The following is a 27,613-nucleotide window of genomic DNA, read 5'->3' on the forward strand; positions in this document are numbered from 1 at the left end:
CCCCAAAGACTGTAACTCTCCGTAACAGGAGGATAATCTGAGCCATTTCAATAAAAACATGGAAATGCAGTTGGACTCTGTCGTAACTCCACCTCAGACACCGCTCCTGTTTGTGTCATACAGACTTGGGGTTAAAGAAATGGGACATTTAGAAGAAAAAAAATGATCCTGATCTGTTCATAAATCTTTATTCTTTCCATTATAAATGCTCATTTAGTACATTGGTCTCTGAAAACAGTTTGAAATATATTATAGTTCAACACAGATGTATCCCACTGAGGGTAAGCCAAGCCAGAAAATGTGCTCCAAAATATTGATTTTAGTACAATTGCTTTACATTTCTGTTCCGTTTTATTGCTGTGACATTAATGGTCATGCACTTGGAGAGCTTTCAATCATAAAAAAAAAAAAAAAGATGCATGGGATTTTTGAGGAGAACATATATTTGGATATGATTAAGAGCTATACAAAGTTGATTTAAAGGATATTGGGGTTTAAACACAACATTGAAAAGAAAACATTCTGTCTGCAGAGACCCTCCTCTGAACATGGAAACAGGAAAAATAACTTAAAATAATTAATATTTTTTTTAACAAATATAATTGGTGTGGAAACCCTTTTGGTGAAAACACAGAACAGAACTCTGTAGTATAGATCCATTATTTATGGATATGTTAAATGTACAACATTTTGCTATATTTACAGATGAGCGCCCAAAAGTCCCCTTGGTAAGAGTACTGACTAAAGCTCTGATTCAGCAGGACATAAGTGGTACAATCATTATTTGACACTAGAGGGCGGTACATTCCCATCTCTTGCAACTGTAAAGCTCAGAAGACCCTCTGGCAAAAGAAATTATGCTGTATTTTCTCTTGGCAAAAGAAATTATGCTGTATTTTCTCTTAGCAAAATGCAAAATGAGTACTTGATAAAATTAAGACCCACACCATAAACATCAAATTCAAAGACTTTTCTTTAAAATCTAGAACTTTTCCAAACACAACCTCTGAAATAAGCATCTCATCTATCCAAATCCAGGTTCTTCTCTGTCACACAAAGACCAACTTGCAGCAAGTTCAGTGTAATTGCCAATTCCTTCGCAGGTCTCCTTCAGTCTTTACAATCATGTGGATGGGGTCCGTCCTCCTTCAACAGCACTTGCTGTCCCATTTGTTTTCTCTGCAGCATCTGAGATTGGGGAATTTAGACAGAATAAGTTTACTGGAGTGCAGTAAAATAAAAACTCTTGTTTTTTTTAGATGAATTATGATCACTAATTACTTTTAATCTCTTTAATTTGTCCAATACTTTGATTTATGATATATGTTGTGCTTAGTGCCAATTGGCAAATGGTAGCATGCTAACCTAAGATGGTGGTCACATGAAAAACATTACACCTGCTTTCATGCAATGTGCTAATTGTGTAATCTTTTCATTAAAACAGCCTAAATGAGCTACTTTTGCAGTGTAGGAGGTAGATATCGCATTGACAGAAATTCCAGATATTACCGACTCTGTTTTACAACTTGGAAGCTGATGTGGATCATTATAAATAGTCAAGTTAAGTCAAAATTATACAATATCATTGAATATCAGCATGTTAGTCATTATGACCCTGTTAGTTGTGTTTTATTGATAGTGGATGATCTCTCTTACCCTTGATACACTCTTGCAGCGCTTCCTGCCCTCCACGTTGCTCCGTCCCTTCTCTGGTCTCAACCTCTTTACTCTTTGTTTTGGGTTTCTTCGCAACAGGTGGGGGCACCTTGACTCCCTTCTTTACAGACTCTGCGTCACTCACCACCTTTGCCACAGAGGAAACCTCCAGGTTCTTCTGCACGGTTGTCTTGGTCTCAATCACCACCTTCCGGTTGCTCTTGGAGAAAATAAAGCTTGCTGTGCTGGAGGGAGACTTATGAGGGTCGAGTGGTGATGTTGGTACGTTCAAGCTTAGGCGAGAAGCAGTGCTGCCTTGTGATCTGGCTGCAGTCCTCAGGCGGATGGCCTCCTGTAGGTTCATGGAAGGAGCAGCGGTCATGGCAGGAGGGGACTTTCTCGTAGGGGAGAGGGTTTTGGATGAAGTTGCAGGTGGAACCACAACAAACTGGGATTTTGGCAAAGCTGGTTGTGAAGTAAGTGTAGCAGGTGGTGAGATGGATGTGGGAGAGGTTATGATTAGAGACCTCCTGATGGGCTTCTGAGGAGCCTCACTACTGGCAGATGTGGTAGGGACCTGATTGCTGGGCTGCTGATTCCTCACCGTGACCTCAGATTCTGGTTCCTCCTGATCTTTAGGAGGCTCAGGGCTGCTACTGACGGACCGCAGCTTGACCGTCTGCAGGATGGAGGGGGTGACAATGAGGGTGGGTTCCTCCTGTGCAACAGGGGCAGAGGTCAGCTCCAGGGTTTGGTTTTCTGTGCTTGCAGGACTTGGCTGGTGCTTAATGCTGGCATGACCCTGCTCAGGTAAAGGTGGAGGTACAGGGATATTTACAGGTGGAGGAGGAGCAAGCTCTTGCACCTTTTCTGGTGAAGGAGAGTTTTCAAGAGCTGTTGGGATAGAGGCTTCAGATGGAGGTGGTGAGGAGGCCTCCTGGGTTACTGGATCTTCAGTGTTTGGGGGTACAACCTGAGGCTGGAAGAGAAGCTGTATGGGAGGTGGAGGTGGAATACTCTGGGGGGGAGTGAGAATACTGACAGTTTCAGGATATTGGATATTTTCTTGTGGAGGATTAATCTCCTGCTCTGATGACTGGGGTTGTGATTGCAGAGGTGGTGGAGGTGGAAAACTTTGTGGTGGAGCGAGCTTGGTAATGGGTGTGACATCTTCAGACGATTGACAGGTATTCTGTTGAAAAGATGGAGGAGATACCTCTTCAGTGGACAGAGTGGAGACCTCTATAGGAGGCAGAGGGGAGACCTCTTTAAGTGGTGAAGGAGTTACCACCGTAACTAGTGTGGGGGAGACATCAAGTGGAGAGGGGGCTTCTTGAACCAGAGGAGGAGAGGAATCTGTAGGCTTCACAGCAGGAACTTCTTTAGGTGGTGGAGGAGAAGCATCTTTAGGTGGTGGGGGAGAAGCCTCTTTAGGTGGTGGGGGAGAAGCCTCTTTAGGTGGTGGGGGAGGGATTTCTTTTGGTGGTGGTAGAAGGATTTCTTTTGGTGGTGGAGGGGAAACCTCTTTAGGTGGTGGTGGAGAAACTTCTTTAGGTGGTGGGGGAGAAGCCTCTTTAGGTGGTGGAGGAGGGATTTCTTTAGGTGGTGGTAGAAGGATTTCTTTATGTGGTGGTAGAAGGATTTCTTTTGGTGGTGGAGGGGAAACCTCTTTAGGTGGTGGTGGAGAAACTTCTTTAGGTGGTGGGGGAGAAGCTTCTTTAGGTGGTGGGGGAGAAGCCTCTTTAGGTGGTGGAGGAGGGATTTCTTTAGGTGGTGGTAGAAGGATTTCTTTATGTGGTGGTAGAAGGATTTCTTTTGGTGGTGGAGGGGAAACCTCTTTAGGTGGTGGTGGAGAAACTTCTTTAGGTGGTGGTGGAGAAACTTCTTTAGGTGGTGGGGGAGAAGCCTCTTTAGGTGGTGGTGGAGAAGCCTCTTTAGGTGGTGGTGGAGAAGCCTCTTTAGGTGGTGGTGGAGAAGCCTCTTTAGGTGGTGGTACAAGGATTTCTTTAGGTGGTGGTACAAGGATTTCTTTTGGTGGTGGAGGGGAAACCTCTTTAGGTGGTGGTGGAAGGATTTCTTTAGGTGGTGGTAGAAGGATTTCTTTAGGTGGTGGAGGGGAAACCTCTTTAGGTGGCGGAGAAGGATCCTCTGTAGGTGGTGGTGAATGAGAGACTTCTTTAGGTGGCGATGGAGAGACCATTTTAGTCGTAGGAGGAGAGACTATTTTAACTGGTGGAGGAGGAGCTGTATATGGTGGGGGAGGAGGGATGCTGAGGGGTGGAGGTACAACCCCCTGGGATGCGCTGGGCTTCTGTAGTTCAACCTCTGTGGTCACTCTAAGACGCTCTGTTTTCACCACTGATATAACAGATGTAGTTGTACAAGAGTCACCATCAGGCGTGGCGCTCTTTGGTGGCACCTGAACAGGTGAAACTAAGCCCTCCTCACCAAACATTGGGGGTGGTGGAAGAGGGAAATCGATCTCATCAGTGAGACCCCCTTGTCCCACTGGTGGAGGTGGTGGGGGCCAGGACGACTCGGGGGATACAACTTGTACTGATGTGGGAGGATGGTGGGGAGGTGACGGAGATGGAGGTATGCGTGCTAATGAAATGGCAGGTAATGTTTCCATGTCATTCTTTACCTCAGAGGCTTGTGAGGTTGACTTTCTGGCCTTTTCTTCTGTGACTTCTGCCAGCCTTCCTTCGCCTTTCTCTACAGCCTTCACTAACATCCGATCTAATATATCACTTACTCTTACTTTCTCATCTTTTTCTGTCACTTTGCTATTTCCTTTCAAATCAACATTCTGCTCAGCCAGACTGCCATTGTTCTCTTTGTCAATCCCCACATTCAAAAAGCCACTTTCTTGAACGGTCTTTGTCTCCAGCACATGTAGCGATCCATTAGCGGGCTCCACTGTTACAGTTGGGTTCTTGTGTTTTCTTTCAACCGCCAAGCTCTTCGCAGAGCCCTCCGTAGATGCAGAAGGAGACTGCCTCTGTTGTCTCCGGTCCTTTGGATTCTTCTTTATGATGGCGTAAACATTATCAGGTGCTGGGGGCCCCAGCAGCAGCTCAAAGGTACGCTTGCTGTGAGCCCATACCTCTGGAGGAGGGGGTGGAGGTGCGTGAACTTTGGGTGGCGGAGGGATGTTGAAGAGATCTCTCAATGTCCTTACAGAAGGACTGACACTGACAGTATCGACTGAGGTGTCAGGTTTGAGATTCTCAGCAGTAGTGGACCCAGGAAATAACCTTTGAAGCTTTGCTAAGATGCCTTTCTTGTGCCTTGGAGAAGAGTTGTGGGGCTGTTTAGAGGTCTGTGGAGACCTGCCATCTTGGCTAGAGTACCCGCTGGACGGGGAGATAATTTTGCTTGGCTTATTCTCCTGAGGTGATTTCTGCTCTCTCTGCTTCTCTTGTGAAGCACCCCTGCAAACTGTTTCCTCAACCTTTGCAGTTTCCTCTGCCTTTAGTGTTTTCAGCTGGGACCTGATAGGACTGAATGACACAGAACCAGTAGAGTCGTCCAGAGAGCTGGTGTCAGCATTGTATCCATGGTTGTCTATGATCATGGACATCATAGGAGAAGATCCTGATTTGTTTTTTTCATTTTTGTGACCAGAGGCTGAGCTGCTGTGGAGAGAAGATTCCCCTTCAATTACCTTAACTTCTGCCAGATCACGTGACCGCCGCTTCATCTTATTGTGAAGGGAATAGGAACGGTTTGGGGGAGGAGGAGCCCTTTTGGGCTTCATTACAGAGAGACTACGCTGAAACGGGCCCTCTTTGTCTCCCTTAATAATGAGCTTGCCATTGGAGGTGCATTTTGAAGACTTGCTGCGGGAGGAGTGGACACTGATTTTGTCCTCTCTAGCGGAGGCATCTCCATCTTGTGACTTCTTCTGTCTGGGGGTGCTGCTGCTGGAGATGGTTGAGGAGTCGGACACCAGGGTCTCTGAGGACTCAGAGTTGCTCCAACCGGAGCTGTCAGACAGATTGGGAGGGCGTTGGCGAGAGGCGGAGGTGATGGTGGATGCTCTAGAGGAAGCACGGGAGGGAGCCGGGCTGGACAACACCAGGCTACTCTTGCTGACGGTGCGGACGCTGTTGCGACTCGGCCCACGGCTGATTTCCACCACCTCGATGGAGGGTGGCAACACAGCATTGGGAATGATTTTGGACATGTAGGCTGCCTGGGGTGACATGGACATGACGGGGCTGGGCGGCTCCTGCTGGAGGCTGTTTGCAGTGGTCATCCAGGGAACGGCCAGGGACCGGGGCCTCAGCTCACCTGACAAGTCAGGGCCCAGGCGGTGCAGCAAGGCCATGTCATCCCTATGTCCAGCATGGGTAGCGTCGAGCTGCTTGAGTTGGTCCTTGTTGAGGGGCTGGGCAATGTTCACATCTTGATGGCTGGCACTGGCTCCCTTTTGTGACTTTGCTGCCTGCTGTGGCCCATCGGTGGTTGGGCTGTTGTCAGTTTCCCCGTTATATAACTGTTCCTCATCTAACCTCTGAGCCAATGTCCAATCCACTCTGTCCAGACCTGATAGAAGACAGGAGGACTAATTAGCATAAGTTCACATTAATCGTTAAGAAAATGGATGAAATTAAAAGAAACCATCCATTTATTTTCTATATAGAAAACAGTGACCTAATCATATTTATTACTATGAATGTAGCTCATACAGTTTAAAGAGTAATTCATAGATGGATGCCTGTTGTAAGTAATACATTTAAATGATGAGCTGCATACCCAGTTCTCGCTGAACATGGTGTGGGATACCCACAACAGTCTTCCTGTGTCTCCTCCTTGTCTTGGTCTTATCTGACTTCTTCCCAGAGTTCAAGGGCCTGAATGTTGATTCTGGGCCAGACGAAGGCACGAGAAAAAAAATAGCAAAACATGATGCTTTGATCCTTAAAACATTCAAGTTAACAGAATACAGTTTGAAAATTTCACCCATAAAATGCTTTTTCATGTGTGTGCGTCACCATCTGTTGTTTAATGATTAAGATGGGATTTAACTAGTATTTACGCGTGTGGCTAGGTTACCTTGCCTGGTGAGTCCAGAGCGGGAAGATCTTGTGGACACAGATGATTGTACAGAGACGATGGAAGTTGTGTCAGCAATGGTGCTGTCCGTCATAAACCCTCCACTTTCCCCGTCTGTGTGGACCGTCATTGTCGACTGTCAAAAGGAGAAACACAATCCTTTTGGAGAACTGTGCATTGGCAGTAAGTCTAATAAAAAAAAAAAACAGCAGTTCTTGGGTGTGATGTGTCACTTACAATTGTGCTTTCATTATCCTGGTGCTCCACTCCATTATTGGTCTCTGCAAGGACAGTAACATTCAGATTCATAATGGCATTTGTAATTCTTAGCAGTGTTTATAACCTCTAGTTCACACCCTCTTGAGTAATATGCAAACAGTTATCAGTTATTGGCCTGCGACACCTCTAATTTAGTGTACAGATGTAAAGCTGTATGACTAGGGAGTTGTGTACCTTCCTGCTGCATCATTTTCAATCCTTCCTGGGCCTCAGTGTGAAGGTTCTCCAGGTACTTGGGCCTGCTGGCCTCAATGAACACGTTCTCCTGGAACAACGGGGGTGCCAGGGTCTTGTCGTCATCATCTCGCTTTGGGACAGCTGGAAGTAGAGAGAGGAGAGAGGAGATCAGCCTGGATCAACGCAAAGCACTGTGTTACTGTACCAGTAGATAAGTGGGGCCATATGGACGGGGGTGGGGGGCGCATTCAGGTGTCTGGCAGGGGCATTTAAGTACAGAAACAGTAAATATGTTTGTGGGTTAATACATGAGAGAGGGAGTGCAAATTAAGTGGGCTGGACTCACGCAGGATTAACCCCAGTGACTTTGACGATGACTTTTAAGACGGGATTATCACATCAAAAGCAACACACTATACTTTTAACATTGAATTAGACAGTGAGAAGGACACTAATTAAAATGCTGTCACATCTTGTTGCATGCCTGGTACACCAGTACAATCTTTCATTAACTACCTAATTAAGTGATAAAATACCTGAAATACCAGTGGAAGCCATCCAAAACATTACAAAATGCTTTCAGGTTGATTAATGTTATGGTTTTACTTAGAAAGTGCAAAACTCTGTTTGGGTTATTGTCACTTATTCATTTAAAAAGTTAAATTAAGAAACTTGATTTTTTAAATAAAGATAGAAGACCACAAAAACAAATGTTGCAGTAGCTTTACATTTGCTGACTAACTAGCGTGTGATTCAGCCCAGTGATCCAGTCTGGGATCAATGGGCGAACAATCGGCTGAGACCCGTTTATGTAATGGTGACAGCTGATCCACATTTAGCCACCTACCGAACTCACCGCACTGCTGCTGTAAGACCATGCTGGAATTAGCTACCAGCACCATGTGCTCAGTGATCACTACTAAATATTACCACTGTCTCTTCTGTAACAGCATTACGGGTACTCTGGTGGTAGAAAATCCCAAAGAGCAATTACCTATAAATATGCAAAATTCTCATTCTTTAATTCACTTTCCTGTAATTTAGAGGAAGTATTAGTTGCTGAAGTGCGATTTAAATCAGAGCTGTTCTACATCAGGAGAAACCACTTTACAAACTGACAGTAGTTTATATGGTCTACAGCGACAATGAGTGACCACACATTAATTACTTTACTGCTTGTCTTAGGCTAGCCTGCACTACTGGACATCCTTAAAGAGCAAACAATCAGAGCAGGAGCAATTGGGTTTGAGTCATAAACCAACGCATTTCAAACGACTGCTTTCACTCACCTTTCCTCTTGAAGACTGTTGGAAAGCAGTAGAAATGAGAACTGGTGTTATTAGTCAGAAGCACAACCATGGTCCCTCCTGAACTTAGTAAATTAATCCAAAAGTACGCCAAAACCGCGCCCAAGTTGTTGTAAAGAAAGAGGAGGAAGAACTAGAACTCTGAACGTGCAGTCTGTTAGCTCAAAAAACATCCCGCAAAGATCAAGACCGGCTGATAATCTTGCGTGTTTTTGATGAAGTTGTTGTTGACAGTTCAGGTCCATGCGGAGCAGTGAAGGTCTCTACAGCCAATAGACAATCAGAGCTCAAACACTAATCCTCAGCAGCCTAATTCCTGCCGTCCATCTCTACTGTATCTCCCCCTGCTCCCTGCTCAATGAGATCCCCAGCATCCCACTGTTGCTCCCCATCTGCAGGCACTCTCGCCCCGGATTGGCCAGTAAGGGTACAGATCAGACCGAGATCATACATGTAAACATCGAAGGGAAGAGAAAGCTGTTGTCAGGGATTTAAGGTACGAGGGCGTCACGGGTGGCTCCCTCTGTTCATAAATAACTTTACACTTCTTTGTTAGATTAAACACCATTTTTATCGCAGAACGCCAGTAACACAGCACATTTATTTACTCCCTCAGACTTCACTACAACACGTATAACTGTATTGATCTGCCACAAGGGGGAGTAAGTGAATTAAAATAATCTATTCCTAAAACAAGATTAAAAACATGTTTAAAAAGAGGCCTGCAGCTCCACAGCACATGGTCACACATGTGAAAAAATGTTCCCTATTGTTTCCAGCAGCATTACGTTACATTTGTTACCATGCAGCAAGAACAGAGGATGATGAATGAGAAGATCTTCAATTTTCCAGTTAATCAAGAGCTTCTAACTAGAGGGGAATTTTCTCATTTGGAGAAACATCAAAAACTTTTTTTTTTTTTCAAACTTGTTTTTGAGTCAAAGTGCTGTTGTTGAGACTATTTCTTCATCTCTTTTTTTCCTTTCTATTTTCCATTTAGGACACCTCAAACCCATGTGCGGCTAAGAGGGTTTGTTCACTTCCTGGTGTGCTGAGCAGACACGACATGGAATGTGTGCCATCTGAACGAATGGAAAACACTCCCATGGTCGCGACCCTACCGAGTCACTCAAGACAAAAGCAGTCCACAAACTAAAGGAACAAAAGGAATCGCATGTGCCGCCAGTACATAGTAACGAGTAAAAGTAGATCTCTGTTGCTACGGGATCCGCTTCGGCCTATAGGTGTAAACTGAAAGTTGATTCACGTGTGTCGGGTGAAGTCAGTCTAGGACAACACTTATCTGGTTACCATGACAGCACACACTCGACTGATGGGTGGGGCACGACTTCACGCTAATGAGGGACTCATATTATCACTGGTTCTGTGGTCACATTGTAATTGTGTCCATATTAATCACTGACACATTAAAGACACCATCTGCCACTGTTGGATTGTGCAGAAGCAGGCAGCATTAACGGGCTGGTGGCGATTATGTGTGAACCCCTAACTGATGTTTACATCTCGGATTTGGATAAACAGACTAAATCTAATGGATGTGATACTGCGTGACTAGTTTATTTAAGTTGCAGACTTCAGCCTTTAATGAGGGAAAATAATATCTTTTAAAAAAAAAAATCAGCTCAATTCTGATTGCATTTTATGACATGTAAATAATGATGGGTTTAAAGTAGTAACATCTGGTGGCAAGTTTGTTTGGGTGAAATATGGATTCCCTGGCAGTAAACAGAGACAGAAGGGTTCAGGAGACAGGTTGCGTCATCAACTACTGTAAACAAGTTACAACCAGTGATACAAATGGCAGTGAAGAGTGTTTATCAAATGCAACCATGGCCATAAAATGTAGCTTTGACAACTCATTTTAGATCAGAAGCCCTGTTCTGTGAATGGATTTAGGTTTAGAGAGAAAAAACAAGAAATTACTCCAGGAGGTATCAGAAGTTTTGATTCTTTGTAAGCAAATTTTAGAGTAATTATTTCACAACATAGGAAGGGGCTTTATATTTAAAATGTTACATTTATTAAACCATGACTGTACTGAGGTCATGAGTCCAAGACTCTAAAATGTTTTTTTCTTATTATTTTTCACATTGCATTCATTCAGCTTACCGTTCACTTACATTTTATGTAAATTGTATTTTCATGAAAGCTGTTCTTAAGCCCTCTCCGCGCTGCCAGGACTAATATTTTGGCAGGGAAATGCTGAATCCTTTACTCACTAAATAAAAGAGGCCAAATTCAACTTCAGTTAGTCTAGAAATACTGGTGTCATCCTGTAAAGTGCCCTAGCGTGTTGCTTTATGATGTAAACCTCCATCCAGGTTGACAAAACTCCACAAATTACCAGAGAGAACACTGAGACCATGACACACACCAAACCCACATCAACACAGACAAACTACCTGCTGTGACTCTTCCTATAACTGCCTCATGGGAATGAAACAGACACAAGTACCCCACACACACACACACACCTTACATCCCTGCCCTAACTTGCCCCTCTCTCGCTCTCTCCCTCTTGTTTTGCACCGCCAGGCAGACAGCCATGCAGAGACATTCTCCCCAGCTCTGAGGGTGCTGTCTGCCAGGTGCTTAAGCCTCTCTAATCAGCACAAACCCAACTGAACTCAATGGGACGGCAGTGGGAAAGGGCTGAAGCTCACTGTCGCTCTGAAAGTATGTACGGCCTGGACACACTGGGCGCACCCTCTGTTGGCCGTTTTCACGCTCTTGGTTTGCAATGAATTAAATATAGACGTCTCTCCGTCACAGCTGAAAGATGGGAAGGAAGAAGTGTGGTGTGACAAGGACAACAATCCAGGTAACAGATACACCTGCATCATCTGGCACGCAGGGTTACAGTCTGATTCACTGTCAGACAACACAGTCTGTACGCCAGCCGGCATGAATCTATTCAAATGCCACGTTCGTTTTGTGGGTGGTCACTTTTCGCACCGTAGTTAAAGTCATTACATCAGTGCCCACCTCGAAACCTCTCCACAGCCTTCACCTGTGACGTCAGCTGTCACTTCACCTTTTTCAAAGGTCAGGAGTTTCATAGCAGTGACGTCTCTTTTGATAAGTGAAGCTGTAAGTAAAACTGTGCAAGACAATGTAAAATATTGAGGGCTACTAGCACCAGTTTACAAGCTCCTGTTATATGTGATTACAGACAAAACAGGGCTATAGGCAGGAAAAGAGCTGCACTTTCACAGATGATGATACCTATTATGGGTGCGGAGTACCTGAGGTACAACTCTTAAGTTGGCAAATGTTAGTAAAATCAGACTGTTTACGTGTGAGTAGCTAGTGTAGATACTTGTTTACCATTAATTCTACATCTTCAGAATAAATTAAGTGGTAGATCACCTCCCTAACACCACCGGGCACTACAAACACCAGCCATGCTGACGTAAACTGTGCAAGTCTCTCTTACTGCATACAAACGGAGCACAGGCTTATCACAGCTCCAGTCCTTGAATGCATCCCGAAAGAACAGCGTGTTCTCGGAGAGCAGAAACTATACCGAAGAACCAACACCGCGTGCACCTCCACTAAACCTTGCTACGCCAGTGAGGTAAAACCAACAAAGTTATCTTTGAATTTCCACTCTTTACAGTAAGCCCTGTTGCTTAAAAAACGTCTATGTTTGACAACAAAAGTCATGACTGATGACTCACAAAACTTTCCAAGCTCATATCTATCAGCTGGTCTGTAGACTTGCCACAATGTGTTGGCAAACATTTTCTTTCCGTGACAGTAGCTTGAGCAGTTGGTGCAAAGCCACAGTAACGTATCTGCATATCTTGACAATGAAACAATGTATGATTTCATAAATAACAAGCGTTGCTTTTGGCCATCCTGCTCGGTTCGGTAACACTGACATTAGGGGACTGCAAAGAATAGAAGGAACTTGATTAAATGAAACTGGAGCTCATTATTCAGTTGGGACTAGAGGGCAAACTGGCACTTAGTGAACTCATCTTACCATTGGAGTGACCTAAATATGATCTCTTCTGCCACTTGGGTGTGGTGACTCTTCACTGACTGAAACAAAATCCCGGTAAATGCCCATTAAACCCAGTGATTATAAACAAGCTTTTATGCAAGTGTTTACTATACAGGTATACAAGTCCTCATCTACAGAAGTTCCCACGCATAACGTCATTATCGGCTCAACCCTCAGGAGCTTGTGTTCAAAACTACCTGAGAGTGTCACAGAAATCAAAACCTCGTTGTCATTCCGCTGTGGCATTTAAATTTGACAAAAAAAAAAGAAAAAGCATGTGACAGAATCATCAAGCACTTTTCACATAAAGGTCAAATAATGAGATGATCTCTCAGAGGGATGCGCCTCTCTGGGAAGACAGTGTATGAAAAGGCAGACTGGCTGATTAATTCCCGCCACGAGAGGAAAATGAAGATAAGTGAAACTATATCAGATGTCGTTTTTCTCAAACCTGTTCTCCTGCCCTTGACTGTTTCATCATCACAACACAACTACAATATAAGATATCCCGTGTCACACAAGCACAACAAAGTGACAGCGTTGCAAACAACATCAAAAGAATCAAATTATACTAAATGCACTTTTCAAATGAAGACCCAGCGGATTTAGCTGATTTTGGTTGGAAATGTGATAGAAATGAGAAAAACAGCGTGTGTGTGTAAAGTTATTTTACTGGGGATCGCTTTCCTAACAAGGACTGTTAACAACACAAGCTCAAGGATGGCTTGAGCAACATGAATTTTTTAGTAAATTAGATGAAGAGTTGTCTTTAGTCTCTGTCTCAACCATGCTGCTAGCCCTAGTGTTCTCCACAAAAAAAGAACTACTATTCCCATAATCCCCAAACCACACAATACAGTTGTGTATGTCTGTATGCGACGTTTATAAGAACTTCAGCCTCATCGTTTGCATTGTGGTGTTTTTTTCCTTTCACTTCCGTCCATGAGCGATGTGTTCTTCTACTTCTACTATCTGCCATCTAGCAGCTAGAGCTCAACTTTACCTGAAAACACACCTTTTCTCCCTGATTTACTCTATAATGCGACCTGCCGTACTGCCTTACACAATCTAGCTCACTTCACACAAAAACTAACCTGGTGATGAACCCGTAAAGTCTGCAAATCTTTAATACAACAGCAACAAAACTGGTGTGGTTTTTGGGCAATAGTTTCTCAGTGTCTAAATGCTCCACAGCGCAACATGATAATCTGCCAGTAAAGCAACAGATAAATACTCTTAATCTTAACAATCTTTCTTAAATCAAGCAGTGTCTGTAACAAAATATTCAACAAAGCAAGGCAAATAAAATGGCTCATATGATCCGTCACCTGTATGACAAACACACTCACACACAAAGGGCTCCCTATTTCTAGCATCCTCAAAGAAATATCTTCATAAAGCTCAGGAATGTGAGGAATCTCTGAGGGAGTGTTTTGAGCGAGCAGGTGACCTTCTGATTGAACAATGATAGGACTGTATGATCTAATCAGTCTTCACCTTATTTCATTTATCCAAGGGAACTCCTGTTAAAGTGCATCATAAAGCCGAGGCAGGATGTGAGTTGCATAAGAGGGGCCTGTCGAGTGGTTTAACACAGACACGGCAGGGGAATAAATCACTGTCAGACAGGTATGCAAAGACAGACATTAATGAGTAAAGAAATCAAACAAACGGAAGTGAATTAACATGGAACGACAAATACCGTAACCTCTGACTTTGGGCTCACAATGGAACATTGTCCCTGAAATCATTGCAGAGTTAATGGGTTTACCATGCTGAAAGGTCCAGGAGGTCCAGAGTTTATCACTCCAAAACCTGCCACTGTGCACTTCCCGATATGGTCAAACTCCAAGGGCCGTGTTTACAAAAATACATTCCTACAAGAGCAAAGGGTAAGGTGACCCCAGGGTTACAAGGTTTACACGCTCAGCCTGACAGGGAATCTACCGCAACTTGCACTGTCATCCTTAAATGAGTGAAAACACATGAGGAGATTGTCTGATGTATCAGTAGTAGGCTGATGTGTTAGGGGCCTGATGAATACACATGAATACCAGCACATACTGGTAGGGCTGAACATTTTCTCTACTAGTCCCATATGATACCTATGTTTTGGTACACAAAATTATCCTTTTTTGTATTTTTTGAGTATTGGAAGCTGGAAAATAAAAACATTTTCTTTTGTAAAAAAAACAAAACGCCCACCCTCCGGGTTTACCATCTTCACTATTTAATCACCCAAACTAGGGAATGCTTGGCATTTTTGCTTGAAAAATATTTGTAACTATTAATCTATTATCAAAACAGCAGCTGATTATTTTTCTGTCGATCAACTAATTGATTAATGAACTAATCGTCTCAGCTCAAATACGGTCTGTTTGTGAGGTGGTTCATATTTCTCAGTAAATATGATGGTGTCTTGTGTACGTCTGTGATGATCTCTAAGTCACAGAAGCACTACTGAGGTTTGACACCCAGGCGTTCTCATACGAACACAGACTCCACTAATGATCCTGTGTGGGTACCGGAGTCCCCGCGCTACGAGGAACAGCGTGAGTGGAGGGGTCGGGGAAAACAGAACCCCTTGTTCCTCCCTCACTGTAACGGTCCTGGCATGGCTTTTAATTAACTGGCACTGTGCCTGCCATACCAGGCATTTAGTAGTTAGGAGGCCCCTCTGGCATCAATACAGATCATCATCAGAGGCTCAGCTGGAGGTATTCAATTTTCTGGGCAAGTGTGTTACAGTGCACCGTGTCCTGCTCCTGCAGTAACCCTCCTCTAGATGCATTTTTGGGAGTTCTCTGATCAGAGGAAGCGTCTGGCGAGGGGTTTGCTGAGAGTTGCTGCCAGCACCAACAGTGTGCATGCCATCCACAACACGCTGATTGCTCAGGGCTCAATAGCAGCATATATTAATACCTGGCACACACTTCACACACTTCCGATGTTGTAGTGAGATATTTCTGAAACCTTAAGGTAATATTTAAATATATATCATTTAAGAGAAGATTCATTCTGGCTGCCATCAATCACAACAATCATTAAAGACTAGCTCAGACAAAATCTATTTAATTACTCTTTTTCAGTAATTCTTTTTGATTGCATGTGTGGAAAAGTGAAAGAGAAGAATTCACGTGGGAGGTCACCTCTAAGCCGGCCTTGGCAGAGCAGAAACACCTTATCTGACTTCACTGTTTACTTTCTCTTGCAATACTCTAAGCTTCATACTGCTGTCACAACTAACCAGAAACAGCATAATATAGCAAAAATTGTGTAATGCAGCCTACATACACATACTGTAGTCACTGCAGACGTGACTGCAAATGTGTTTATACATATTCATCCTCTGTTGTGGGTATATGAATCATGGAAACCCCCCTCCCACTCCCCTGACAAACTTCCAGCTGAACTACGAGCTCTGGGGCTTCCACTTGGAGAAGACGAGGCAAAAGAAACAGGCGGGGCTTCCTCTGTCTGTAAAGCAATTAGACTGCACAAGCACTGCCAGACAAACACACGTAACAGCCCAAACCAAAAACTGCTTGTGCTTTTTGCGGTTTTGCAAAAGCAAGATTAAGCTTAAGAGGGTTCAGCTAGTTTGTCAGATGTTTTTGTGTTTCGGGTCTGACTGCATCTAAGTGTGATTAATAAGGATGTATTATTAAAGTAAGTGATTTCAGCTCACAAACTTAAAAAAAAAGGTGTGTTCACAGAGAGAAAACATAGCATGCTGACATATGAGTGCACATGTGCAAGCTCCAACAAGATCCCACAGCTCTGGGAAAAGTCAGAGCGCTGCTGCAATCTTCCCTGGAAGTGTGTGAATGAGGCGGCTTTTTTTTTTTTTTTTTATGTGTTTACTACGTGTGCAAGGTGGGTTTTACATAAGTGATCGACTGTTTGGCTGTGTGTGTACTTGTGTGGCTGCACACAAAGTTTAAAATGAAATAGACCACCCAACTCCATGCATGTCCCGTGTGGATGGCGGCTACAGTGCAGCACTTCACCCTCCACGAAACCTGAAGACCAGGTAGGTTCAGTGACGGTATCACACAACAGGACAGACAGACAAGTTTTTTCACTGCAAACAAAAGCAAGCGGGAGGTCAGAAGGCAAGTAGGAAGTCTCTCTGTTCAAACATCCCTCCAGTGAACAAACACGCATGCCTGGGAGCCAAGGAGCTGCATATTCAACTATGCAACTAGTTCCCAGGATCTTATCCCTGCTCATCGCAGATGCCATGCTGCTAAACTACACTGCTCACTATACAAAACTTTTTAAATGTCTTATAAAGAGCTAATTTTTTACAGTACAATACATTACAGGACAACATTGGTGCCCAAGTTCCCTCCCTTGGTAAAAACGTACTTCCCCACCGGTCAGAGCAGAACATTAATCAACTGGAATGACCTTGATGAAGATAAGGTATTCACAGTTTAATTCTAGCTTCCATGTTTAGGTTTGTGTGTGTGTGTCAAAGGTGCTTTATCTTAAATGGCACTTCAGAGGGAGACTCTGATGATGCCTTCAAGGATGCTCTGACATCATGGAACTGCTTGCCAGCTGCTGAAATTTGCATTTTTGTAGGGCAGCTATTGATTTTCTTTTTTTTTTTTTTTAAACTATTACCTGTAGATTATTTATTTGATTTAGCAATTCATCATTGAATGTTGGAAAACAGGGAAATTTCCCAGAGCATAAGGTGATGTCTTCAAATTCTTTGTTTAATCCATCCAACAGCTTCAAACAAAAAGGTATTTAATTTACAATGATATAAAACCTAAAAGGAAACAGATCAACACCTGTGAGAAGCTGTTTGATAAATGACTTAAAGAACGAGTCAGTTATAAAAAGCACAAGTCTGTCAGTTGTACACTATGAAGCCAGCTCAGATGGCATGAGGAGGATAATGTTTGCTCAGTTTGAACACAGTGGTGAGAGTTTTCAAAACTCTGCTTGCAACTGCATCGACGCAGAAGAGCAGCATGAAGTAAGTCTGGCAAATAATCATTAAAGGATTTTCTGACTGAAACAGGTTTCAGGTCTCTGCAGGCTGATTCTCATTTTATGGTGAAATGACGCAGACGTCTTGTGGGAGGCAGGAAATAAATCTGAGGGTAATTGTTTAGCCGACATGGTGAGACGGCCAGATCTCATCTTGTGCTCAATGAAATTAGTAAAACTAAATCAAGCCACATTCATTCACTACATGGCTTTTGCTGTAGTGCTCTTTTGGATGTCATGTAGCATGTAGTGTCCACACCGCCACAGAACCACTGCTAAGATCCAAACACCTGCATCAATAAAATAAAATGACTGTCGAGCATCCTTCAGGCTCTTACCATGACCGTTACCTTGTGGATGAGCCTGCTTTCCCGACTTCTGTCCTCCCTTGTGTCCACCGTGATTCCCAGCAGGGTGCCCATCCAAGGCCAAGTCAAGTGCAGGACCGAGACCCAGGCGCTCTCTCTTAGTGCCAAGGTCCTTCCTCTTCTTACCCTTCAGCCAGCCCAGAGCCCGGCCTAGGGAATGACTGCGCTTCTTCCGCTTGTAGTGCTTCTCCTGCGCAAAAATATCAACCACATCCTGGGGAAGCAGGTCCCCAAACCCCAGCGAGTCACGATTCGACATACCACCTCACGCTGGAGCTACGCCCTGAAAAAAAATAGACAAAGAAGAGAGAGGCGGAAATTACATTTTAGTCATCATCGTCCAGGTTCTACATGTGCCATACACAATTATTTGATTGATTTCCTTCCTGACAACTGATTTCAATTAATGCAATTAATTAGTGGCACCTAGTGGTGAAACACTCGCCTAACCCCTCCCTCTCCTAGCGTGTAGGAGAAGCTACTGTGGCAGACGAGGATTCACGTTCCCTTGGTTTTACAATACAAGATGGTATTCCTCTATTTTCCTCTTCCAAACGGTGCATTTGCTTTACCAATTTCAAGCTGCCACTTCAACGTAAAAACGCGAAATGCTCCGTTTGTCCATTCTGGGCTACTGTAGAAACTTGGTGTGAAATGTGTGCAGACATGCTCCCAACATCAAGTCGCTTTTAGATGTTTTATTAGAGAAAGTGTATGGAACCCATGACAATCATACATCCTGTCATTGCGTTATTTATGGATGGAATTATAGTGAAAATAAATCACTTGGGACGCCGCGGACCCTCCTAAAGGACCCCTGAGCGTCCCCGAACCCCACTTTGAGGACCACCATTTTAGGTAATCCATCCCAGTGAATTTGACAAAAGGGGCTGTGATGAAAACCAACCTCGCTGTTCCGTTTAAGAAAATCACAACAACCGATATTTGAGAGTTCGCTGCTGTAAAGAAGCCTATTTAATTCAAGAAGCTGCCAAATTCAGTGCGCTTACAACAATTACTATATCTGATTACTGACTCCCTTCCAGGTTTGATTTCCCATCAACAGAGCTTATTGATCTTTTTCTGCTTTTGATGCAGTGGATGTTGGTGGTTCCTTGAACGTACCACTAAATCAAAAACATGCAACACTATTGTTTCAAGTCCTGGTAAGGCGATTCTCATCTTGAAAGCTTTTTTTAAATCCAGTTGAAATTACAGTGTGCTTTGGAAAATGCTTGTTGGTAACGCTAAGTGTACAAAACCAACAGTTCAGTGCCAATAGTTGCAAAGTCTTATTCTTCAGACCGCCGCAACTAGCATGTGTGTGTACATCTGTTTGTGTTTGTGCGTCTCCGTGGGCACCGCTCATTCAGCCCGCACGCTCAGCCTACACAGACCCCCCCTCCGGCCTCTAAACCAAACTTCACAGCTCTACAAAGAGAGAACTGGCACCGCTCCCTTCATTCCATAACATGGAGTCATAATTCACAAAGCCACACCCGTAGGCTCATGCACTTTTACACACAGGCACAGCGGCGCACTAGGAAGAGCTAAAGAATAGGAAAATAAACAGTAACCAATGTGCATTCAGGCGTTTTTTAACAGTGTGCGTTCATATATCAGCACACTTTCTGTTTCTTGTTCTGTTTTAATTCATTCTCAGTAGAATGAGCTCATCGCCTCCTTCTCCTTGCTGAAATTCTCTACTCTGAGGCAGATTTCCCAACCTCGCTCCTGGGGATCCCTGGGCTTCTTCCAGCTCCGTACTTTATTAAATGCTTATCTCCAAATCACGGGCTAAAAGTAGGAACAGGCTCTTTGGATGACAGGAGTCAGAGCTTGTAAACATGCACACAAAGAGTGATGGAAGGTGGGATTGGAGTGGGGGTGAGAGAATTATGAATCCTTGGAGGATCTGTTGTCGAGAAAGTTCATGAAAAGTTTTTTTTGACAGCTGTGTTGCAGTACGGTCACGCACGGAAAACACTGCAGGCGGATATTTTAGTGCAGGTGATATGTGAGCAATACAACCAAACAAAACACTGTTGGGAATACTTTCCTGCTCCAGACGGGACATGACACTAAACCACAGAAACCTGTTTCTTGTTCTCTGCGGATTACAAATGTGACTTTTATAAACTGCTTCTGATCATCAAAGCTCCATGCAGGGGGGGGGGGCTGTAACGAGGAGTTAGAGGACACTGGTTTGGATGCATTGTATGGAAATTTTTCAAGCAGATGTGCACCTTTTAAAAGTCAAATGCCTTACATACTGTACACTGGTCATAAATTAGCCTTTTATCAGTCAGATATTGACAATATGAGAATTTCCCCTCTGGAGTAAAGACGATATGGAGTTTATACACTCAGTTTATTAGTTTATTATAGGTTTTCCCCAACTATTTTGGAAATTTGATTCAACTTTATAGTCATTTTGGAGGCTGTTGTTTATGGTGCTGTTGAACTATGTTGCCAAGAGTTTCTATTATTTCGTCCATCCCATTTAAACTCAATGAGGGCAAACACTACAAATGCCTCTCTGTGTAACACACCATAGTTATGAAGGTAGGATTCATTGCAAGTCAGTTTTAGCTAGAGAGCAGAGTTTCCATGGCAGGCGGTGGTCTTCACTCTGTACTTAAAGTGGCTAAAAGTGGAGCTGACTCTGGTTCAGCCCTCTCCAGAGAGCGTCCACACTCGAGACACGAGTATGCAGCCCCATATGTGAGGCTTAAGATGAGTGCTTGAAGCACTTGAATGTTTTTCTAAACTTTATACATACGTGCATGTGGACATTTTTGAAGTACTTTGTTATCTTAATGTAGCCAAGCTGAACTCATTATTCACTGCAGCCCATCTGAAGTGGCACAGTGTGTGTGTGGAGCAGACATAAGGAGTGAGTTGTAGTGAAAGGCCAGTAACAAGAGCAAGCATCCATCTTCTCTGGAGAAAAGTACCAAGCCTCTCCCTGCACTAAGCCCAGTGTTTCTCCTGCTCCAAATTACAGTCATTTGGCCATGACTAAGATCCCTGCATCTCCATTTGCCACAGTCGCCAGTAATCAGACGTCTCTCTCCGGAGAGGAGGGGGCTGGTTTCATTCATTTATAACCCAGGGGCTGCTGGGAGCGCAACAACTCCTCGTGTTAATTTCCATCACAGGGGGACCTGAGTAATGCTGAGAACTCGGAGGACCACCCAGCAGACCGCTCTGCTGTCTGTGCAGTCCGGTCACAAGGAGTTGACTCATGCCATCGTTGCTGTGGTTTCACAAAACCTGCAATTTTCAGGTTTGCCAGTACATTTAATGAGGTGGCACACACAGTGGAGAGTCCTTTAAAATGATCACCACTCCAACAACATCTGCTTGTTTGATGACGTCTATTTTATGCAGTTTGTCTCAAGATTTACAAAAGAAATTGTCACATCTCTTGGTTTTATCCAGGATTAAAGCTTCTCTCACAATCCTCACTCTAGCAAATCAGCTTTAGACCCACGATCCCTCTTCAAAGTTAAAGCACCATTGCCGACATTGTCAATTATAGAGTTGCTTCACTGTCTCACCAATCATTTAACCCCCAACCACGCCTCTTAGTTCATCAAAGTTGATGCACAAACTAAAAACACAAGAGAAGAATTTAAAATCAAATTTGTTTTTAAGGAGATGCAGCACAAACCTTGCTAAAAAACCTCCACCAGCATTATGAACATTACACCTGGCTGTATCATATTACCATAAAGATCATGTTTAAGTCATATGCCCTAAGCTGATTTACAAACAAAAAACAAAAAAGGTGTATGTTCTCTCTCTCTCTCTCTCACACACACACTCTTAAGTCGCTGTGGTGTTTCAGCCCAGCCCCAGTCCTGCCGGAGCAGGCATGTGTTCCAACACGCTGTTTACTTATCCTTTACAAAAGGAGCTGGGCTCTCACACTGGGCAGGAGGTACCGCTCAAACACAGCAAACCTCAACGCTGTGTGTGTGTGTCAATACCTGCAGCACTGCCTGGTTATCTGACATTGACGGCAGTGTGTACACATCAGCATGAAGTAAACTGGGGCTGATAATAGTTTACAAACTGTCACGAAATAGACTCTGAGACTCAGCATATCTGGGAATAACACGTATTGATTGTGTACCTTTGACAGCTTTACGTCCCGAGGCTTGAATACATAAATTCCAGAGCAAATGGGGGTCTCCTCTCTACGTTACCTCTGGCAGGTCAACACAGTTAAAGCAAAGCAAAGCAAAGCACTGACACCTGCCTCGCCTGAAGCGAAGCACGGCAGCATAGATTACAGCATAAATCCAAAGCCAAATCTGTGAATACACCAAAGATCTCCAACTCACTGTACCCTTCTTTAGCAAACTGGTGTGGAAAAGAAAAGCCAGTTTTTATCATATTTGAAGAACTGCTTTAAGTCTGAGTGACTCTAAGCATGCACACACCCTAAACAGATCAATGTCAAAGAAGAATTAAGCAAATAAGTATTTGTTTTGCCTTTAAGGTGGTATTTGTGCCACAAGATCATTTACATGAGTTTACTGACTTTGAAAAACTTATTCAGGATTCTAAACTGTGTCTGACACCCACAGCAGTGTTTCATGTGATCATGTTGAAACATTTCAGAAAAAGTGGGTTAAAATACTGTTGGATCAGCCATCCTAAAAAACTCCAAGAGAGCAAATCTGATGGTAAAGTCACAGAAGTGTTTTATGTACTCACACCCTTATCAACAAATATGAACAATGTGAATTTTGCAGGCGGTGAAGGGAGGTGGTGGTGTGTGTGTGGGGGGGGTGTCTCCAGGAACTTTAACTTTGACTGCGGTGAGTCACACGGGGAAGCTGACGGAGCAGACTATTGGAGTCTGTCTCATGGGGATAAGGCAAAGCCAAGAAGGAGTGGCAGTGATACAGGCAGCCACCTTTGTTTGAATTAGGTCCGGCTGAGTTTAACCAAGAGGCCGTTCACATCTACGCCTGAGCTGCTGGGTTTCACATGGCATGACTTAGCTGTCAGCGAGCAAGGTTAAGGTCGGGCAGAAGGTGGTTAGTCCCCGCAACACGCAAGTAACAGGTTAAAAAGGTTGATATTCTCCTGTTTTAGGGGGGAAAGGATGTTTTGGGTCTGCTCCTGTCTTCCTGCTGAGATCACGGGCTTTACTGTAATAGCCAGTGTTGGAAATAACAGTTTTTAAAGCACGTTTAAAGTGACTCCATAGCTAAATGACAAGTGTGAAAACTGGCGTTACTGTGTGGCACCTGAAGGCATCAATCAGGGTGTTGGCTGTCTTCTTTGGGCATTATCAAACAAAGGAAGGCATTGCTACTCAGACTTAAGCAACTTTGTCTGAGCTACTACTCATGTGCAAACACTCAGCGTACGAGAAACACACTGCAATGGACGGTGGAGCTACAAACTGGAAATGCTCATTCCAAACGACTGAGGAGAGCCTTTTAGGGATGGGAGTCATCAATGAGATATTTCCCATCTTAAGGGAAGTAGTTTCCTCTTTCACAGCAGACCTATTTTCACACTGACGGAGAGGATTACAAGAAATATGAATAATGCCACCAAATAGCTCATGAAAATTTCATTTGGAGATCCGGGGCCCAGGGTGGCCGCAAGTTTCCTACAATCTGGTTCCATACCAACATAAACACACAGCGGCGAAGGACTTGGGCTGAAAGACAGTCCCTCACTGACATTATGTGGTGCCTTTGTTTGCTGCAGAAAGGATACAGTTACAGAAAAACAGCATGTAGGTAATGACAGAATAAAAATAAGGTAAAAATAAACAACAATAACACTGTAAGACAATGATGACACAAATAAACCAAAATGCTATGTAACTGAACTCATTGAGGTTATAGGCGCTGTGTGTGTGTGTGTGTGTGTGTGTGTGTGTGTGTGTGTGTGAGGTGGTACGGTGCAGAGATCTGTGGACGGGGTAATGCATGTTGGCATGCTGCGAGGCCGCCGTAGCCATGCAGCAGCTTGTCTGGTAAGAGCAGCGGCTGCATTCCTGAAAGATTGATAATTACCTACCGAGGAGCTCTTCACTCCAAATCTGCTTTCACCCCCCCCACCCAACACACACACACACACACACACTCACACTACTCCTCCTCCTCCTCCTCTTCCTCTTATTCTCCCTTTCACCTCCCTCATACAGAGTACAGTGGCCTCAGAGACAGAGCCATGAAAGAAACAGGATAATAGCTGGCGCATGAGAGTCATTTTGAGATAACATTATAATGTGGTTGCACGCACTGGCTGAAATTATTGTTCACTGTGTGTTCTCTGTAGAGGGGAGGCATAAATATTTGAGCTCTATGGAAACAGGACTGAATTTTCTAATGCAGAATACGTGGAAAAATACACATCAAAGTATGAAAAAAAACATACAGATTTTTTCAAATTTAGAATGGCACAAGCCTCTGTGCCAAAAATGTTTAATGATCATTTTAATTAACAAGTAAACAACCATGAATTTTTTGATGAATCCATCAGAATATAGTGAAAGACGCCCATTATAATTTCCCATGGTCCAAGAGCACCTCTTCAACGTCCATGTTTTATGTGACCATTTGTGCAAAACTCAAATCTTTACTATCACATAAGACAAAGAAGGCCAAAAACTAAACTATGAAACTGAAAGTAGGTCATGTTTGTTGTTTTTGTGCTTGATAATGCCGATTGATTTCCTGTCAACTAATCAATTCATGGATTTCAGAGCTGCTGATACACTGTAGTTGCAAGAGGAACACTTCTGTGGTATATGATATAAAAAGGTGCAAGATCCAATTGTTGATTCTGTAAAATCTCTCCTTAGATTTTGAGATAAATTACCGTGACATCTTGTCACTTCCAACAACATTACTGTTTCACTTAGTTTCCTTTGTACTTCTTTGTGTCTTTCAAACATGGGACAGAATGATGACTCTCCTCTGGCAGACTAATAGATGGCGACCAGCAGACACAGTGGCGGAGCCCAGTAAAGTGTGTTGTTTGCTTAGTTCCCAGGGGTTGCCAGGGGTCTCAGTCTGGACTGCAGCCTCTGCGGAGCTAAAGACCTCTGAACTGATGGGTCAGTGAAAAGAAAGCGTTGAGCTGCAGCAGCAGTGACCAGCTCGCAGCGAAAAGGCAAACACAGCAGGAAACTCGGGGGTTTAAAAATACACCCTGGCATCTTAGGGTTTCTGCTCGGAACGAGTCAAAACAACAACAAAACAAAAACTCTGTAGCTGCTTGGAAATCCTTTTTAATCTGACGCTCAGTCAGTCTGACAGTCGCCTGAGAGGAAGCACAACAGAAAAATGCAGTGTGGGAATGAAAAACGTCCTCAGTTTAGACCAGAACGTATGTGAACTTTCAGACAGACAAGAACAGAAAGAGTCTGATGTTTACACACACACACTCTCCGTCATGTCCCTACAGCTATTGATAAGCTCTTTCAGAAGTGTTGATGAGTTACTCATCAGCTAATCCTTCTGATTAACAGCACACTGTGTCCCACTGATCAGGACAGGATCCTCTCCCTGCAGGCCAGTATGACTGACACACACACACACACACACACACACACCACTTACTCAACGTTCACACACATCATCAGGCATCTTTATGTTACGACATCTGTGGTTTCCTCCTTTCCAGCTCTGCCCTTTCCTCCACTGAGCAGAACCTACCTGCCTGCATCATGTCTCAAATACAGAACACACTTTCAGCCTTTCTTCCCATCCGGTTCTCCATCCTGTGCTGTGCCTCAATCCCCCCACCCCCACGCCGCCTCTCAGTGTCAGCATCCCACCTCCGCCTTGATGTTCCTCTCAGCCTCAGGTGCCTGCAGGGCTCTGATCCACCTCTCGCGCTGACATAACACACCTGTAGTCTCCATGGGTACAAGCCCTGGCATGGCAGGCTGGCGAGAACGAAGCACCAGTATGCGACACACCCTTTCTAAACAAATGGCTCTGTCTCGGCCTCACCTACCTGAGGGTGCAGGAGGTAAACCTGAGGCCATGGAGCTGGAAAAACAAACGGCCGTCAACCCTCGATTGCTGGAAGTGCCCCAGAGTTTTCAGAAAAGTTTGGATTCGGAGCTTGATTCCAGTCCAAAGTCCAGACGGGACAAACAGACAGGGGGACACCCCTGAGAGGTTCTGAGGTGCTCCTGTTATCTCTGTCTGGTTAATCAGCAAGCAGTGGATCTACGCAAGAGCATTATGAGCTGCACACTTCCTACTGTCACTGACGCTGGCATGAAGTGAACCAGGTGTCAGAGCCCCATGCTAGGACAGTGACGGCACACAACACAATAGTCTTCATTGTCCTGAGCTCCATAGCTGAGAGAAGCACTACAGGTCTTAAATTACCTGAGCTTAGAATCCCTCAAGGCCAAACTAAGAAAATCTCCCACACCTAGTTTTCCATGCATGCCTATACTCACCCTGGGTCTCCTGCCATCCATCTTCATCTGATTACACTTACACACCACCTTCTTTATTGTAAAGCCTGATTTTATGTAATCATAATAACACTTTCTGTACATCCCTAAGAGCTGATTCAGTCGATCCTGGTGACAAAATATGGACTTTTTCTGGGTAGCTCCGGTAGCCCGAGCGCATAAAAACTTTTGGACAGAATATTTAACAATATTTTTCACTATCTATCACGCCAAAGAAAGGTTTTGGGGGCTCTATAAGGCGGAGGTGGCAAAATTAAAACGGACACAACGTGAAAAGCAAAGCAAATACCTTGTTGAAACTGTATGATCCAGATGGGCTGATTCACCCTCTCTCCATTGGAAGCGTCCTCCCGCTGCGTCCTTCCTCTCCAACTCGCCAAACTTTCACCGTCCGGAGGGAAACTCCAGGTGAATCATTTCCGTGAAAAAGGCACTGGAGGAAGCGACTGGAGTCCGGATTAGTTTGCAGCCGCGGATCCGGATCCGTGTGTTGGATGACGCCCGGGGTGACTTCTCCGCTGTCGGCGCTGTTTTGCCCGCAGACGCTCCGGCGGGCCGCAGGGAGGAAATGAAGAGGAGCTGCGCCGCCGCGGGACCTGCAGCAGATCCCACCTGGAGGAGGCTGGGCGCTCAGGTGAGGTCAGGCTGCGGTCAGAGCTGTGGGGACATCTAGCGGTGAGACGGAGGGACGACAGGTGACACGGAGCAAGTGAGGAAGAAGAGGACTCTTACTTTTCCCACGGTTGCTTTGCATTACCCAGCGAATTCATTTCAAGAAAATAAATAAATAAATAAAAAGAAGTTTTTTCACCTCTTGTTTTAAAAGTTGCAAACCAACATTTCCAGCCCGTTTGTTCTGGTTATGCACATCTGCGTTAACTATCTGACCGCTGTAATAGAAATGATATCGATTGCACAACATTTTCCATGCAAAAAGTTTTCAGCTTTGTGACAACGCAAGTTTCACGCAGTCCAATAGGTTTTTAAAAAGATGTCATAATTTTGAGCCGTTTTAATGCTCCAGTTTGTCTGAAAATTCACCACATGTGGAGATACATGGTTTTCTATGGAGATCTGCACAGAGCACACTTTGATGATGAGATGAATGGTGGACAATGACACGTGGTTTCCATGGACACAGGTGATGCAGTCACTTCCCCATTTGGAAACTTTTTACTGGATTTCAGTTAAATGGAGTTATGGGCCATTATAAAATCCACAATAGAGCTTATTCTTTAAGGATGCTCACACC

At 44.1% G+C, this 27,613-nt stretch overlaps 1 protein-coding gene across 1 annotated transcript; it reads right to left on the minus strand.

Moving 5' to 3' along the window:
- Positions 1–192: 192 nt before the first annotated feature.
- Positions 193–26,907, minus strand: LOC139211551 (NHS-like protein 3). The gene is made up of 8 exons (XM_070841784.1): positions 26,651–26,907; positions 17,868–18,168; positions 7,171–7,314; positions 6,955–6,998; positions 6,718–6,853; positions 6,418–6,528; positions 1,657–6,207; positions 193–1,188 (listed from the first exon to the last, which is right to left on the minus strand). Exons 2-8 carry the CDS (start codon positions 18,142–18,144, stop codon positions 1,124–1,126), a joined length of 5,328 nt encoding a protein of 1,775 aa, XP_070697885.1. The 5' UTR covers positions 18,145–18,168; positions 26,651–26,907; the 3' UTR covers positions 193–1,123.
- Between the last annotated feature and the right edge of the window lie 706 nt (positions 26,908–27,613).

Source organism: Pempheris klunzingeri, chromosome 13, assembly GCF_042242105.1.
Source record: "Pempheris klunzingeri isolate RE-2024b chromosome 13, fPemKlu1.hap1, whole genome shotgun sequence".
Classification (NCBI taxonomy): domain Eukaryota; kingdom Metazoa; phylum Chordata; class Actinopteri; order Acropomatiformes; family Pempheridae; genus Pempheris; species Pempheris klunzingeri.

Coding starts and splice junctions, on each gene's coding strand:
- LOC139211551 (XM_070841784.1), bottom strand. CDS start 18,144: ATGTCGAATCGTGACTCGCTGGGGTTTGGGGACCTGCTTCCCCAGGAT. Junction 7,315..17,867: donor AAAGCAGGCTCATCCACAAG/GTAACGGTCATG, acceptor CTCTACTTCCAG/CTGTCCCAAAGCGAGATGAT. Junction 1,189..1,656: donor GCTGCAAGAGTGTATCAAGG/GTAAGAGAGATC, acceptor CCCCAATCTCAG/ATGCTGCAGAGAAAACAAAT.